The sequence below is a fragment of the Phalacrocorax carbo genome, chromosome 5 (assembly GCF_963921805.1).
Source record: "Phalacrocorax carbo chromosome 5, bPhaCar2.1, whole genome shotgun sequence".
Taxonomy (NCBI): domain Eukaryota; kingdom Metazoa; phylum Chordata; class Aves; order Suliformes; family Phalacrocoracidae; genus Phalacrocorax; species Phalacrocorax carbo.
The window spans coordinates 41341966-41355899 of record NC_087517.1 but is presented as its reverse complement, the minus strand read 5'-3'; the positions used below and the strand labels follow the sequence as shown (position 1 = coordinate 41355899).

General features: G+C 39.2%; 1 protein-coding gene across 14 annotated transcripts in view; it reads left to right on the top strand.

The window, feature by feature from the left end:
- The window catches only part of LRRFIP1 (LRR binding FLII interacting protein 1), a 115027-nt gene that overhangs the window by 59243 nt on the left and 41850 nt on the right, over window positions 1–13934 (top strand). For 9 of the 14 annotated variants that reach the window (XM_064452145.1, XM_064452147.1, XM_064452137.1 and 6 more), the window contains exons 4-9: window positions 1331–1378; window positions 3006–3050; window positions 3553–3603; window positions 7201–7233; window positions 8326–8373; window positions 11445–11501. The exons of 3 other annotated variants lie outside the window; for them this stretch is intronic. In XM_064452145.1, coding sequence (XP_064308215.1) covers window positions 1331–1378; window positions 3006–3050; window positions 3553–3603; window positions 7201–7233; window positions 8326–8373; window positions 11445–11501 — 282 coding nt within the window. The remainder of the gene's footprint in view (window positions 1–1330; window positions 1379–3005; window positions 3051–3552; window positions 3604–7200; window positions 7234–8325; window positions 8374–11444; window positions 11502–13934) is intronic. 2 more of the 14 variants (XM_064452134.1, XM_064452140.1) reach the window with 2 other exon arrangements.

The window sequence follows — 13934 nt, the reverse complement described above, 5'->3', positions numbered from 1 at the left end:
ACAGCAATTAAAGGTCCTTGTACCATTTGGGCTATCCAGGACGTACAGCTGAGCACCCTGCTGCCTATTCTACTTCATAACATACTTTCTTCTCTCCAGAGCAGTTAAGAAGAAAATAAAGATGACCTTAACATGAAAATAATTTGGTTGCTTAATGAGGAAGAACTCTGAAGTGGGAATAAACTGATACAGTATCAAAGAACATGCAGCTGTTTGTTCTAGTTTATTAATAAATAGTGAATGAGGTTTTTAAAGGGTGAAAGTAAAATTACGTTAATACCATTGAGTGAGTGTGAAATGCAGAGTATAAAACAACAGGTTTCTGATTTATTTTTTTTAATTATTACCGAAGGTTTTGACTGATACTCCTGCCTCCTCAAGCCTTTAAGAAAGCTGGCAAGCACAGGCTTGATTTTCCACATGAACCTCAAAGCACGTGATCTAAATTTTTCTGAAATACATTCTGAATATCATGCTTCCTCAAGCAAGACTTCCATTTGCCGATTACTCCGCTTTAGGCTGATTATTTTTCTTCACACCATAATGTTATGGTCACTATTATAGGAGCAAGCTTCCGGAGACTAGATTTGAAGAATGTGCCTGGGAAGCAAGAAAAGTCCTGCTACACTTGTGGATCTTTGAACAATTTGCTGCCTGGTAGAAATGCAAGTTCATTGGGAAGTCCCCAATGTTGCGCAATGAAATTATGAACTGAGAAATGGTTCAGAAGAGACATGGCATTTGGTACTGAAATGCAGAGAGCCTTCCAGTCTTGCCTGCATTGGTGAAGCATGTCCTTTTCTATCCTTATTGGTGATGCCACCACTGTCAAGATGGTTGAAGTGTAGGCAAGAAGCCTCGTGATTTGAAAAGGAGCTCTAGGGAGTTCTGAATACAGTGAATAAGAACACACAGAGATTAGTTGTATTGTATTCAACTTGTCTGCCCAGTTTGACAAATCTCTATGGTAAACATGATTTGACAGCATTTTTCATCTTGAATGCGTTCTGTGTTTGGATCCTTTGTAATGAGACTTGACTTAAATGGGTCAGGTATTCAAGACTCATTATGCTCCTTGCTCCTGTCCCCACAGCACTGGGTTTTTTTGCACTACTGAGAAGGAAGAAGCCCAAACACTTTTCCCCTTTGCTGGGCAACTTTTTCTGGGCACATGCTGTAGAGGGCTCTGGTGGCACTTGGCACAGCTTTTCCCTGGCATGTTTGTGTGTGTGTACCTGTGTGGCTCAGCCAAAACCTGGCAGTGTATGTCTACATGTTCTGTGTTTGCTTTTCTCATCTAAATTCTGTTTTTTCCCTTTTCTGTCTGTAGAAATATTATGGTCTGGATACTAAATGGGGAGACATCGAGCAATGGATGGTAGGCCTTGATCAACATAGCTAAACAACTTTTACGTGCTGAAGTTTTATATAGTCCATAGAGTTTGGAATCCCACAAAGTAGGTATTTTCAAGTATTGGGAACGTGAATTCCAGTCTTATCACAAGGATTCTTGCATTCCACATCAATACTTGAATGTGGCTTATGATTGGCTTAAAACTGGCAAGGGTTTGGTTAGAGTCATCTCTTTCTACAGTCCTCTGTTTCCACCCTATCACTTGAAGATTATCTTAGCCTGTAGACCCATTAAAGCCACTTGTGATACAAGGAATATTTGTACTCATTTTACTTCTTCGGGATTTTCTTACAATTTGAGTCTTCTCAAATCTGTCTTAAAATTTGGGCAAGTTTTAGCCATGCTTCTTCAGTTACCTTTGTACTTACTGGTCCAAGGGCACTGTTCAAATGCATTATTACTGCTACTATGGTAATGCTTGCTTTTTCTGATAATGCAACTTCCTGGATTTCACTACTTGCTAAGCCAGTGAAGTTGATACCAGATAACCACTTGGCCATTAGCAACATCTGACTGATTTAACACCGATAATGTAAGTTGCTAAAGGGCTGGGAGACATTGGCTTCAAATGTCTTTGAAATAAAATTGATTTTATAAACTTACCAGTGATGCCAGATGGGAACTGTTGGTCATGGCCTTGCTCTACAAGCTGAGTAGTGCACACTGAAAAAGGCAAGGCAGAACAACTGACTTACAGTGTGGAAGATAACTTTTCAAACTTCCTGACTACCTTGACCCTTGATAATTAACCGGCAGAAATGCTTTTTTGCTCTGTGCCTTCATGAAAGCCTGCTGCCATATGGACCAACCATCTGCCCAAGATGCTCCAAACTCACAGATAAGCCATTTAGTCTCTTCAAATCCTTGCTTGGTGAGCTTAGCTCCACCTTCCTAGAAATTCCTTTGCTTAGAAATCAGCTCACCTGTGAGAGCCATTAACTACAACGCTGAAACGTTTTTTCCTGTTTTCTTATCACTGTTTCTAAATTCCACATTAAATCAGTTTGTTAAAATAAGTTTGTTGAAACATAATACATACTACAGCACTTCCAGCATTAATGGCCTGCAGAAGGCATGGTGCTGTGTTTCGCAGAGGCTGTAGGCAGACCACAGATGCTTTTGGTCTGGAAGAAGGGGCCAGGTTGTGCTCTTCTGGGATACTCACTTGAGAGAGACCATTCCCCTGCCGCATTATTGCAAATAGAAGATTTTTGAGATTTATTTTGAAGGAATGCAAACCGGAAAGCTTGGTTATAAAAGCTCTGTAAGTATACTGACTCCCAGATGCACAGAGATGCACTTGAAACATTTTTTTTTTTTGAGATACAAATAAAGGCATCACTGTGTACAGTTTTCTGCAAAAGTATTGAAAGTGTGTAGCAGAATAAAATGGAGGGGAAGAGAGGTGGGGTCACAAATGAGGGGAAAACAGGGGTTTTCTGATTTGACAGGGTGTCACCTTCTGGTATTTGGTCTAACGTTACTGACTCCTAAACCTTGCTGAAGTTCACTGTGTCTATTGAAAGCGCTCTGTTGGTGTATCTGTCCTTTCAACACTTCACTCTCTGTTTTTTCTCTGCTGCCTTGGTAGGAAGACAGTGAGCGTTATTCCCGTAGAGCCCGAAGAAATGCCTCGGTTAGTATCTACTTTTCCTTATTCTTTTTAGCTAGTCATTTCAAAGAAAACAGACATGTATAAGGCAGTTCGTTTTTTAAAAAACACACAAACAAAACAGGCTCCCCCCACCCCAGGCAAGTGAAAACCACTTCCTGGTTTCTCTGCCCTCTCCCCAGTCTCTCCAGGGAGCTTTTGCAAATGTGCTAGAATAAAGGGGGCAGGGGGTGGAAAGTGGGGAAACAACCTGCTTCGAGTGTTTAATGTTCATTTATTGAGACTGTGGGCCAAGAGCATAGAGCAAGCCTGTCATTCATCTTGTAATAAAACGCTTGACAGTGTTTCTTGGGCAGGGTATGATTTCATTTACTTTATGCTTACAGTTTTAATGTGATTCTTTTTAAAGGACCTTTATTTTATATGTCTTTTCTTCTGTTCCATCAAAGCCATCAGTGTTTACCTCATGGCTTGTTACTTTCTATTCCTTTCATTGTTTTCTTGTCTTTATACTTTCTTTTGATAGGCTTCGGATGAAGATGAGCGCATGTCAGTGGGTAGCCGTGGAAGCCTGAGGGTTGGTAAATTGTACAATTTAAATGTGCATGTGTGTGTACTGGTGTTGCTGTCCCCCTATACCACCAGACTGGTCATAGTACTCTGATAATATCATCCTTCCAAGGTCTTGACATGTTCCATGTTCAAGGCATATGGTGGGTTTTTTCCCCAAGTACTTGTAGGTCACCAGTTCTTTCAACCAGGGGAATTGTCAGGTTTATATGCACTGTGCAGGATCATCAGCAGAGCATGCAACTTTGTAGAAACGTTTCTGGTAAATGCTGTTCTGTTACTGTTGTGGGAAGTACTTAGCCAAAACATTGGTATATGCAGCTATTTCTTGTGTGCACCTTGTAAGCTCCCCTGTTTCATTACTGATACTGAGAATTTGGGAAGAGGAAGTGCTAGCTTACTCCATGATCAATGGTTATTAACTCAGGAAACAAAAGCAAATTATCAGTGGAAATAAGTCTTAAGTGCTTTGGAATTACACGTGAATGCTCTCCTCAAAACTGCTTTAGAGATACTTGAAATTCATCTGCAGACTTGAGTTTTGTGGAGGGAGGGATTAATAGAGCACAAAGTGCTGTAGTGTACCAGTACTCATCTATAGGAGAAGTTCAAACAGTTATTTCCTCAAAATATCCATACAGTATTTCCCAGATAATACACATGTGTACAAATCTTAACTCCATTTTAGCGTAGTCATAATTAGCTCTTGTAATTGTGAAGACAGTTTAAGCAGTTTAGTAGTTGCGAATGGCTAATGCTACAGGCATGCGTTGATAGTCTTCAGAAGACCGTCAGAGCTCGCTGCTTCTGAGATCTGTGGAGAAGTGTTCAGCTAACCACAACACTGAAACAATACATAACAGCACTATGGAGGAAGCTCTTGGCAGTCCTGAACTTGAATCAGCTGTGACTAGTTTGTTATGGAGTCAGTTGTACCTTGAAAGGTTGTGTTTGAGAATAATTTGATCTTCTACTGATGTTGTTGCTAATTTCTTAGTAGTGCTAGTTACGTGGTCAAGCTGGATGATCAGTTGTATTTTTACAGAAAAGTCAAGACCTGTATCATTCATACAAGACCTTTTATTTGTAATCCTTGGTTCCTGGCTGCTTTGGAGATTTCATGTCATAATTTTTTTTTCCTCCTTAAAAAACTTGCTAGTAATTATCTAGGCTAGAGCTACATTTTTTTTTTTTTCCCCCTGACAAAGTATCCCCCAAAGAACAGGATTGAGTGAAACGCCTCATATGCCTCTAGAAAAGCTCTGGAAGATTAAAAAAAACCCAACAACAACAACAAACCCCACATATACTATTGCAGAGCGTGCTCAGTTATTCCTAATGGAGTTCACTGTAAGGAGCATAAGATAAAATTATGTTGCCTTGTTCCATTCCCAGTGGAATCCTTATTACTACTTATGAAGTGCCATTAAAATCTTTAAGGTTATACTTATTCAATTGCTTTTCAAAGCTAGAATATGCCTTAAAACTCCAAAGATTAAACAAAGAAAAGCTTATCTTCACAGTTGAATGTGAAAACCAAAGTTTATTTTACTAAGAGTTAAATTTGGACATGTTCATGAAAGTGTTTTATGGAGGGGAAAAATCTCTAGATCAGTTCAAATGTCAATTCTTTCTATTTAGAAGGTGATTACGATGCAAATAGGTTGTTTAACCATGGCTATTACTGTCTGTCCCTTCATAAGGCGAGATGCAAGTACACTGGTACCATATTCATAGTGGGAGCCCTGTCCATCTGAAACAGCTTTTGTTCATGGAAATCCACTAGATTCCTTTTGATGTATTTTTACAATACATCCTGTGTTTTATTGTTATATATTTAAGCAACAGAAACCTTGTATTCTGTTTCCCCACCGTCCCTTGAGAAGGAGCTTTTCTGGCCTTTTTTTCCCTGGAACAGCCAGTCTCTGGGCTGCCAGCGTACCTTCAGGCTGTGATAACCAGTGCTGGTCTGGTGAACAGTGGTCTCCAGCTGGTTTACAGGATGGCCCGTAAATACCGAATGCGTCTGCAAATAATGTCCTTTTCTGACAGAAGGATCTAGTTGAAACTTTTCACCCTGGTATTTCTAGTGATGTTGCACAGGCTACCCCCTGTCCTTCTAAAGTAGCATTTGGTGAATATTCCTACGCAAGCTGACACAGGAAAAGAGTTTTGACAAAGCTTCCTTCCCTGATCCATGTGTCACTGGGATTGCAGAAAAAAGTAAATGTTTGCTAGTCTGAACTGAAATTTACCCTTATACATCCTCTGGTTGTTTTATTCACAGTTAATTGATAGAACATGCATTGATCATTTTCTTAGTGTGGGTTTGTTAAAAGCACCTACTGGTGCTTTTAATAGCTTGACCACATCTCTCTTTGGCTGTTTGTGAAGGTTTGGCTCTTGCTGTGTGTCTTCAAAACAACCATGTAAAACCAAACACCAACCAACCTAAAAAAATTACTTCTGAGGACTAGAGTTCAGTTTGGCTTCTGAGCTATTTTAGCATGAAGAAAGTACAAAAAAATACTGCCCCGTGTCCACAAAGGGTTTACAAACGGAGTTGAAGAATTATGAATGTTCTTTTTTTTTGATATTTGAAGGTTCCTTCCGTAGTGGCAGGATGCCATTGTAATTGGTCTACAAGACTTCCATTTTCTGAAAACTGATCTTGCATCTTTGGCACTTGGGCTCATTGCACTGTGAGGGGCTGATGGTGTTAGGGGTTGCTTTTTGAAGCTATGCTTCTTTTCTGTACAGGAAGTTTTCAATGAAATGAGCCAATATCAGAAATGCATTTCTCCCTAAAATTTTATTACCCTGCTAATCTCTGTGGATTTTACTCTGGATTTTCTTCTGGAATATCTTCTAGGTGGATGTCTGAACTGCAGGCACCAGAGATCTGCTGAGCTAGCTTTTGGGGAGCTGGTCTGGATGCATGTGGCAGAGCAACCATCAACATGGACTGCAAAACCACCTGAGATATTGATTAGACCAGGCTAGCAGATGTTTTCAGCTCCACAGCTGTGACTATACTGTAAACAGTGGCCTTCTGTGTTGATTCGATGCTAGCTTGAGTATATTTCTGCTTCCTGCAGGCAGACCTTCAGTGTGATGAAAGGGCATCTTCAGCTTTTCTGTGGCTCCTCCTGAACCCATAAAACCGTCCTGCCTTTTGTTGTTTCAGAAGTTCTGCAAGCCTGGTTCTTTATCACGCAGTTTTTCTTAGGGAAGCTCAGCAACATCATCCTGTGTTTCTTGAGACACTTGAGCCTCTCTCCAGTCTCGTTTCTACTGCAAGCGTCCTCTTTCTCCCACTTCTCAGCTGCCTGTCTCTAATCCGAGACCATCCAGCATGAAATATTGTTGTGTTATTACTCACTCATGATGGAGTTTGTGCACTTTCCTTGTTTCATTTAATCAACGAAGTTCCTGGCTCCTGGCTTTGTGTAAGAAGCTCTGCATTATCAGAGTTCTTTAGGTGGGATTTACATCTCTTGTGCCTGTTTTGGTGTTTTGCTTTGGGGAATTATTTTGATTGCCATAGAAAAGCACTGAAGGAACTTTTGTATTCTGATTTTTCTTTCCTCTTGTGCCTTGACAGTCTAATTTGGAATATACCAGTACATATCCAGTGGTGAGAATAGTCTGCAAGTTGCACTGTGTGTTAAAACTAATCATAAAGAAGCTAACATCAGTTGTGATAACTGATCTGAGATAAGGGATGATCTAAAATGATCTGGAGGCACTTTGTGGTCTGTGATGTAAAGATGCTACTTACCTTGCCTACTACTCTGACGCAGGTCAGATGAAAAGTGCTGAATGATCAGAGATCTAACCTAGGTCTAGTTCAGTAGTTACCATAGAACAGAGCAGAATAGCTTTTATTTCCTCGAACAAACTGTTACAGTCTGTCCATTGTTTGACCAGGTATGCTTGGGTTTATTTTAGCAAAAATCTGGAGAGGAATAAAATTCTCACAAACTCACTCTGAATAGGTCTAGCAAAGGTGGCAGGACAAATACACTGACTACCAAAGGTGCAGCTTGTGTATTGAACTGTTACCTTTGCTTTGGAGGGTAAAATCAGACTCTGTGAGTAATAGTAAGATGAGAGCAAGTATTTGCATTGAACACGTTGAGATAAAGCTGACTCTTGGAAGAATAGAAAGGGCACAGAAGGGAGGATGAGGATTAGGACTGTAAGCTCTGTTTAAAAAATTTCCTCGTACTGTTATCAGTGCTGTGGTGAAATAGAGGTGTCTCAGTTTCTGCAGAAAGCAAACTTGGAGAGCAGTTTTAGAAACTTTCTGGCTTTTTCACTCTCCTTCATTCCCTGTGCTATTTCAAATTAGGAATGCAATGTATCTATTTGTGAGTGACCTATATACAGCAATAGTTCAAACACATTTGGATTTTGCATGGATGTATTGATGTAGTAAGTATAGACAGCTGGTAGCTCTTTTAATTGGCTTAACTCAGTAAGCGTGTATGATTTTAACTGTGACGACTAAATTTAACAGCACTATCACCACTTTAACAGCATTCTTTAATAACTGGTCATTTGACTTTGAGATTTGATTTTTTTATGTGTGCTTACTGACCCATGTTGTGTAGAGCTGGAAGAAAACTGGACTGATATTTTTGCATGTTGATATGCATGCCTGGCTATGGATGGGTGCTCATAAACTCATTGATCTTTTCATCCTGCGTTCTTAATCTCACTGCAGGCTGGATTAGAGAATGACAGGACCAAAAAGAAGAACTACTCCAAAGCAGTATGTATCCTGAGTAGCTGTCTCAAAGAGGTTTTTGCATACAAAACCAGTGAGAGGACAAAAGAATATGTGCAAGTATGCTAGCTGCAAGAGTTCACCAGCCTAATGTCAAGGATGCAGTGTAACTATCAGGACCTGTTGGGTCTGCAAGAATACTGAGCATCACTTCATCTGCAAGACGTGGTATAATCCAAAAACATCAGTGTTGTACATAAAAAGCGTCTTTAAAGCTTAAGTTAGGTTTTAAATTTTTCATATTACACAGAAATAGGTAATACTGATAGAATATGTATGTCGTAAAGGCTGCATCTTTTCGTAAAGGTAGTTATGCATAGTAACAATGCCTTACTATCACCTGTGCAAATTGGATACTACTTAGAGCACTGCAAAGCCAAACCTGAAAAGTAAAGAATAATGTGCTTTCACACAGTCAGGGTTTTAGCTAATCTCATGCGGAGCAATTCCAGGGAGTGAAAGAGTACACAAGAGCAGGCAGAGTGGTGTATTCGTGCTATGGAGGGAAGGCTACTCATCACAGAAGGAAGCTGCCAGGCTGGGTTGGGGTTCTTCAGTACACTGGAAATCAGCAGGAAATTTTCTGAGAAGTGGAAGTTGGATGTGGGATTGAGAAAGAAGCCTGAAGGAGCAGCATTAGCCACAGTCTAAAGTAAAAAGTGTTACAAGTATAAATGGACATAATGGTAATGAGAAAGTTTTCTGCATCTGTTAAAAGCTAGAGAAAAACACAGAAAACGATAGGGTCAGTTGAATAGTTATGAAGGGAGAACATGTAAAATCTGAATATTTCATCCTCCCATATGCAATTCTTTTTGTTCCAGTTTCCATGAAGTTTATGATTGGTTGCTTAGTATGTTAGCATGCAACAAAAGGCAGCGAGGGCTGATAATGTCGACCGTGCTATTCAAGAGCTATTTGGAGCATTTGCCTTCAAAAGTATGCACTGGAGAAGCCTCTTGAGAGAATGGGTCATAGTGACAAGGGAAGTGACCTGAGCAATGGAGCTTCAGTTTGAAATCTGAAAAGGCAAATTAAATATGTTTAAAGTGCCTGAAATATAAAGTGATAAACAGTTGACCTGGATTTGTGGAAAATGAATCATATCAATTCAACTTAAACAATCATCCTGCTTAGGGAAATTAAGGGTATAAAGGAAAAGCATTAGATGGGGCTATAACTTGACCATAAGGCTCTTGGCATGTCTCTACATGACATTAAGTGAAGTCTTGGGCAAGATCTAGTTCTTGTAAAAGAAATGCACAGTTAGTTGAAAAATAACTGGTGGAAAATAAGACAGCTAGAAAGGATCTCTTCTAGTCTATTCCCATCTAAGACAGCATCATCTATTTTTAAAGGAGAAAACAGTTGTACAAGAGTCTGTATTGCCTCGCTGTCCAAGTACAGGGAGTGAAGGGTGGTTTCATGGGAGGTTAGAATAAAAATATTGATGATGAATGATGAATAGGAGACTTGTCAAAACTGAATAATAGTAAAAATAGGGATACCACATTTGGGAAAAATTAAATACGCTATAACAAAGTGAGGAGTTCTGCATAGGAATGGTTCAGATAGTGATCTAAGGTTATATTTAGTATTACATTGCTGAAAAAGGCAAACTTAATTCCTCAGTGTAGTAACGAAAGAGGCAGTGGAGGTAATTGGTCTGTGCAGTGTTATTGAGGCTGAAGCCAGAGTGTTGGCTTCAGTTGCTAAAGATTAATTTTAACCATTCTTCAGGGAAGTGTTAGAGAAATTGAAGGAGCCTGAAAAAAAAACCTAATAAAAACTGGAGAGAACCCAGGCTGTGTGAGAAGGCTATAGCAGTATTCCAGATAAGTTCTTCTTAATAAAAGAAACTGGATGTTGGCCTTCCATTTGTGGTGATAATACTGCATTTCAGTGGAGAATCTAAGCTTTGCCCGGAAGTTGCTTTACCAGCTTGGGTCTAAACTGGTTTCTAAGTTAATTTGTTTAATTTTTCATGGAAGCCACTGTACAATGTATGCTAAATCTTTTGCTTGGAAATTGACTCAGATTGGATTTAGTGGATTTTCATTTTGGGAATGCATTAAAACTTGGACTTCAAAGCTTAATTTGAATAGAAACTCAAATTAAATGTCCACTAAAAACACTACCCCAAATACACAGAGTGCTCCCTCATTTCTGGTGTTAAACCAGGCCTCATTGTGAAGTGATGCCAGAATAGTGAATTGCTTGAGAAACCTGAGCTTTCAATGGTATCAGCTGAAGTGGCTTTTGGGTCCATCCTCTTTTCTTCAACATCATGTTCCCAGACTAAAATCTGCATCATAGTGATTGTTTTATTTTATTCCTGACCCCACTGCCACAGGGACTTGGAGCATCTCGCTCTGCTTTTGAAGTGCTCATTGTGACCCTGTTTATTTTTTCTTCTGTGAGAGAAAACATCTCAATGGCAACAAGGCAGGCTGTTGGCATGATGGAGGACAGCTGAACTGACTGAAATCTCTTACTAGTCTTTGGACTGCCACAGAAAATACTGGGATGTGGCAGATGGTCACTGTCTAGGTTTAATCTTTATGTAACTGAGGAAAGCTAAAAAGAAGATATTTCTTAGTGTTGTGTGTTTACTAAACTGAATTTCTCAAATATAAACTTAGAATTAAGTATTTTGCTACAGTTTGCTGCTTTTTAATTGCTTAGCTGCTGGAGATACAACTACAGTGATAAACTTCTTTTATTGTAGTCTCTCATCCCTAGCGTCCCCTTTTTGTCCTGCATTCTCTTCACAGAGCATCTGAAGAGAGCATTTGCTATAGTGCCATAATAACAGGGGAAGCAAAAGTGTTTCTAAACAAGGAGTATCCTTAACATTTTTGGCTGGTATGCAGGTACTGACAGACACACAAATGTTCATGTCCTCATGTTTGAAATCATGACCTAATCCTGCACTTTTCCTCTTCATGGTGTATCTTTGAAAAGTTCTGTCTCTGCCTTTGACTTTTACTAAAAATTCCTTTTTGGGTCTGCGTCAATTTCTTTCTCTTTTTTTTTTCTTTTTCCTTTCATAACAGACCAATGGTTATGAGGAAGACATGTATGGATCATCCCAGAGTAGAAAATCTAGCAGGGTTAGTAGATGATTTATGTTGCTATAAAATGTATTGCTCTATTTAATGGGATTAAAGCTAATGAGCAAATTCTTTTCTGTGGCAAAGCAGGTTTTTCCTGTCTTGCACGTTGTGGGTTTTGCAGTTTGTCAGACATGGAGGTGCAGCAATAAGCTGTCTTTAAAAAAAAAAAAAAAAAATTTAGGCCATGAGTGGGAAGGGAATTCTCCAAATTTGGTACAAGTAGAATGTGGAAGCCAGAACTGCTTAACTTGTAAGCAAAATTGGATAAAAGTTAAATTGTGACAAGATATAGTTTGGTGGCACCTGGCATGGAGGATTTCCATGTGCTGGACAACAGAATGATTGTTTTCCAACCAGTGCAACATGTTCACTTCGTGCTCTAACACTGAAACTCCCAAGCTTCACCTAGAACTTAGTCCATGTCTTGAGATTTTCCTATGTAAAACAGACTTTGGATTTTGAATTTTCCACAAATATGTGCTGTTTATTTGAAGTTTGCTTAACTAAATGCTCTTTTTTCTTTTATAAACTGCATCCTAGGGTTTCTGGAAACTCCCACAGAGGTGAACAGCCAGTGCAAGTGTAACTACTTAGCTACTTACCACTGATGTACTTTTATTTCTAGAAGTAGTCTTGTCAAAAAAAAGCTTAATAATTAACTCCATTGCGTGTATGTGGGTCACAATGTTCCCTTCTGTTCCAGCACAAGTCTTTGGTGTCAGTTATAGGAGTTCATTGTCCTGCTTTGTTAAATATTGGGGTTTGTGCAAATTATTTAAAGGTGTTGTCTCAAGCCGAGCCTCTTCGCAGGGCAGGGAGGGGAACTGTTTGGGTTTTTTTTCCTTGCCTTTATTTTAACAAAGGCAGACACAAGCTCAGAATCTGCTGGTCTTTATGCTGTCAAGACTTCTAAAGAAATTTAGTGGTATGCAAACTAAAGCTCTGTGTTTAGGCGGAAAAATAAACTACTTTTAAGACTCTATTTAGCTAAGTGTTTGAGCAATATATGTTAAACATGAGATAGGCTTAAGTGAGTTACTTTGTAAGTGTGAAGTTAAGCAGGCGCTTGTATAAATAGTGAAATGGGACCTTATATTTCATGTCCATTTTAAATGGTTGCTTCCATATGGTTTTACACATTTATCTTGTATATGTGGATAAGAGAAAATGAAATACCATTGCTTAAACTGTTAAGAAAACAATGTGTCCCTTTTTTGATGGCGCTGTTGCTGAACCGCTTGGCAAGTTCAAGGAACTTTATTACATAGTGCTTCTGATAAATTATGTCCTTATTCTTTAATGACATATTCCAGAGCTCCATGTACTGCAGGAAGAGCAAAATATCTGTAAGAAAGTAATCCAAGGAAAAGTTATTGTTTGGTTTCCATTTAAATAATTTAAAATCGTCTTGGTATTAAGGTTTGTAGCATGGACATTTAGTGTATGTAGAGCATAATTACGTCAACGTCATTAGTTCCTTGCTGTTTTCATTGCTAAGTGTAACTCAGATTAATCATTATTTAGAAGGGGGATGAGAGTTTGGGGGTGACTAGGAATAGCTGAAACTCCAAAACCAGTTGATGCTAGTCCAGCTGGCACTCACCTTTAGGAATACTCTCTCAAAAAAACCCAAACCTAACAGAAAAGATTGCCACAGTGACAATGAAAAACAGAGAAGAGGCAGCGTTCTTCAGGTCATGAAGGAAGTGATGAGTCTGATAATAAAATAGTTGTTTCCAAAATAGCTGTCCAGTTTTAGGTCGCAAAATGCAGTTATGTCTGTGTGGAGATCAGCCATTGTACACTGTACTTGTATATATCACAAGTCAAATCCTTAAAAATTAATAATGCCATGTGCCTAGGTAGTCCACGTGTGGATTACAGACTCCCTTGGTGGGAATGAAAGTAATTTTTTTTAAGCTCAGTTCAGTTTATTCAGGTTTCTTTTCAGTGAAAATCTTATTTTACAGGCATTCCAGAAGAATAAGGCAGGAAGGGATCAAAATTTTTGCAGTTGGACAATGATTTATCCTCAGTACATACCTGTGGGTGTTGTCTTATCCACAGATCTGTTTGCCTGCAGTGACAGAAGTCCAGTATCGAGAACAAACAAATTCCTTTGATTTGCTGCAGATCTCCCTCATTTGTAAATGGAGTTAACGCCTATATAGTTTATAGTGATGATGCAAGGGTTAGTTAGGGCTTGTAAGAAAGCTGAGTAATTGCTGACTACTAAAAACAGAGTGTCGTGGTTGTCTAGACCCTCGTAAAAAATGACCAGAGAAGCAGGCTGTTAGAGGCCGTAAAAGGAGACTTTGGAGTATAGCAAAGATCACAGAGGTGTGGAGCTCTTTTGGAGCAACCATGCCCACCAGTGTGCATACACTCATGGGAGAATAAGGAATCTTAAGAGTGCCTAGGAGGCTTTGA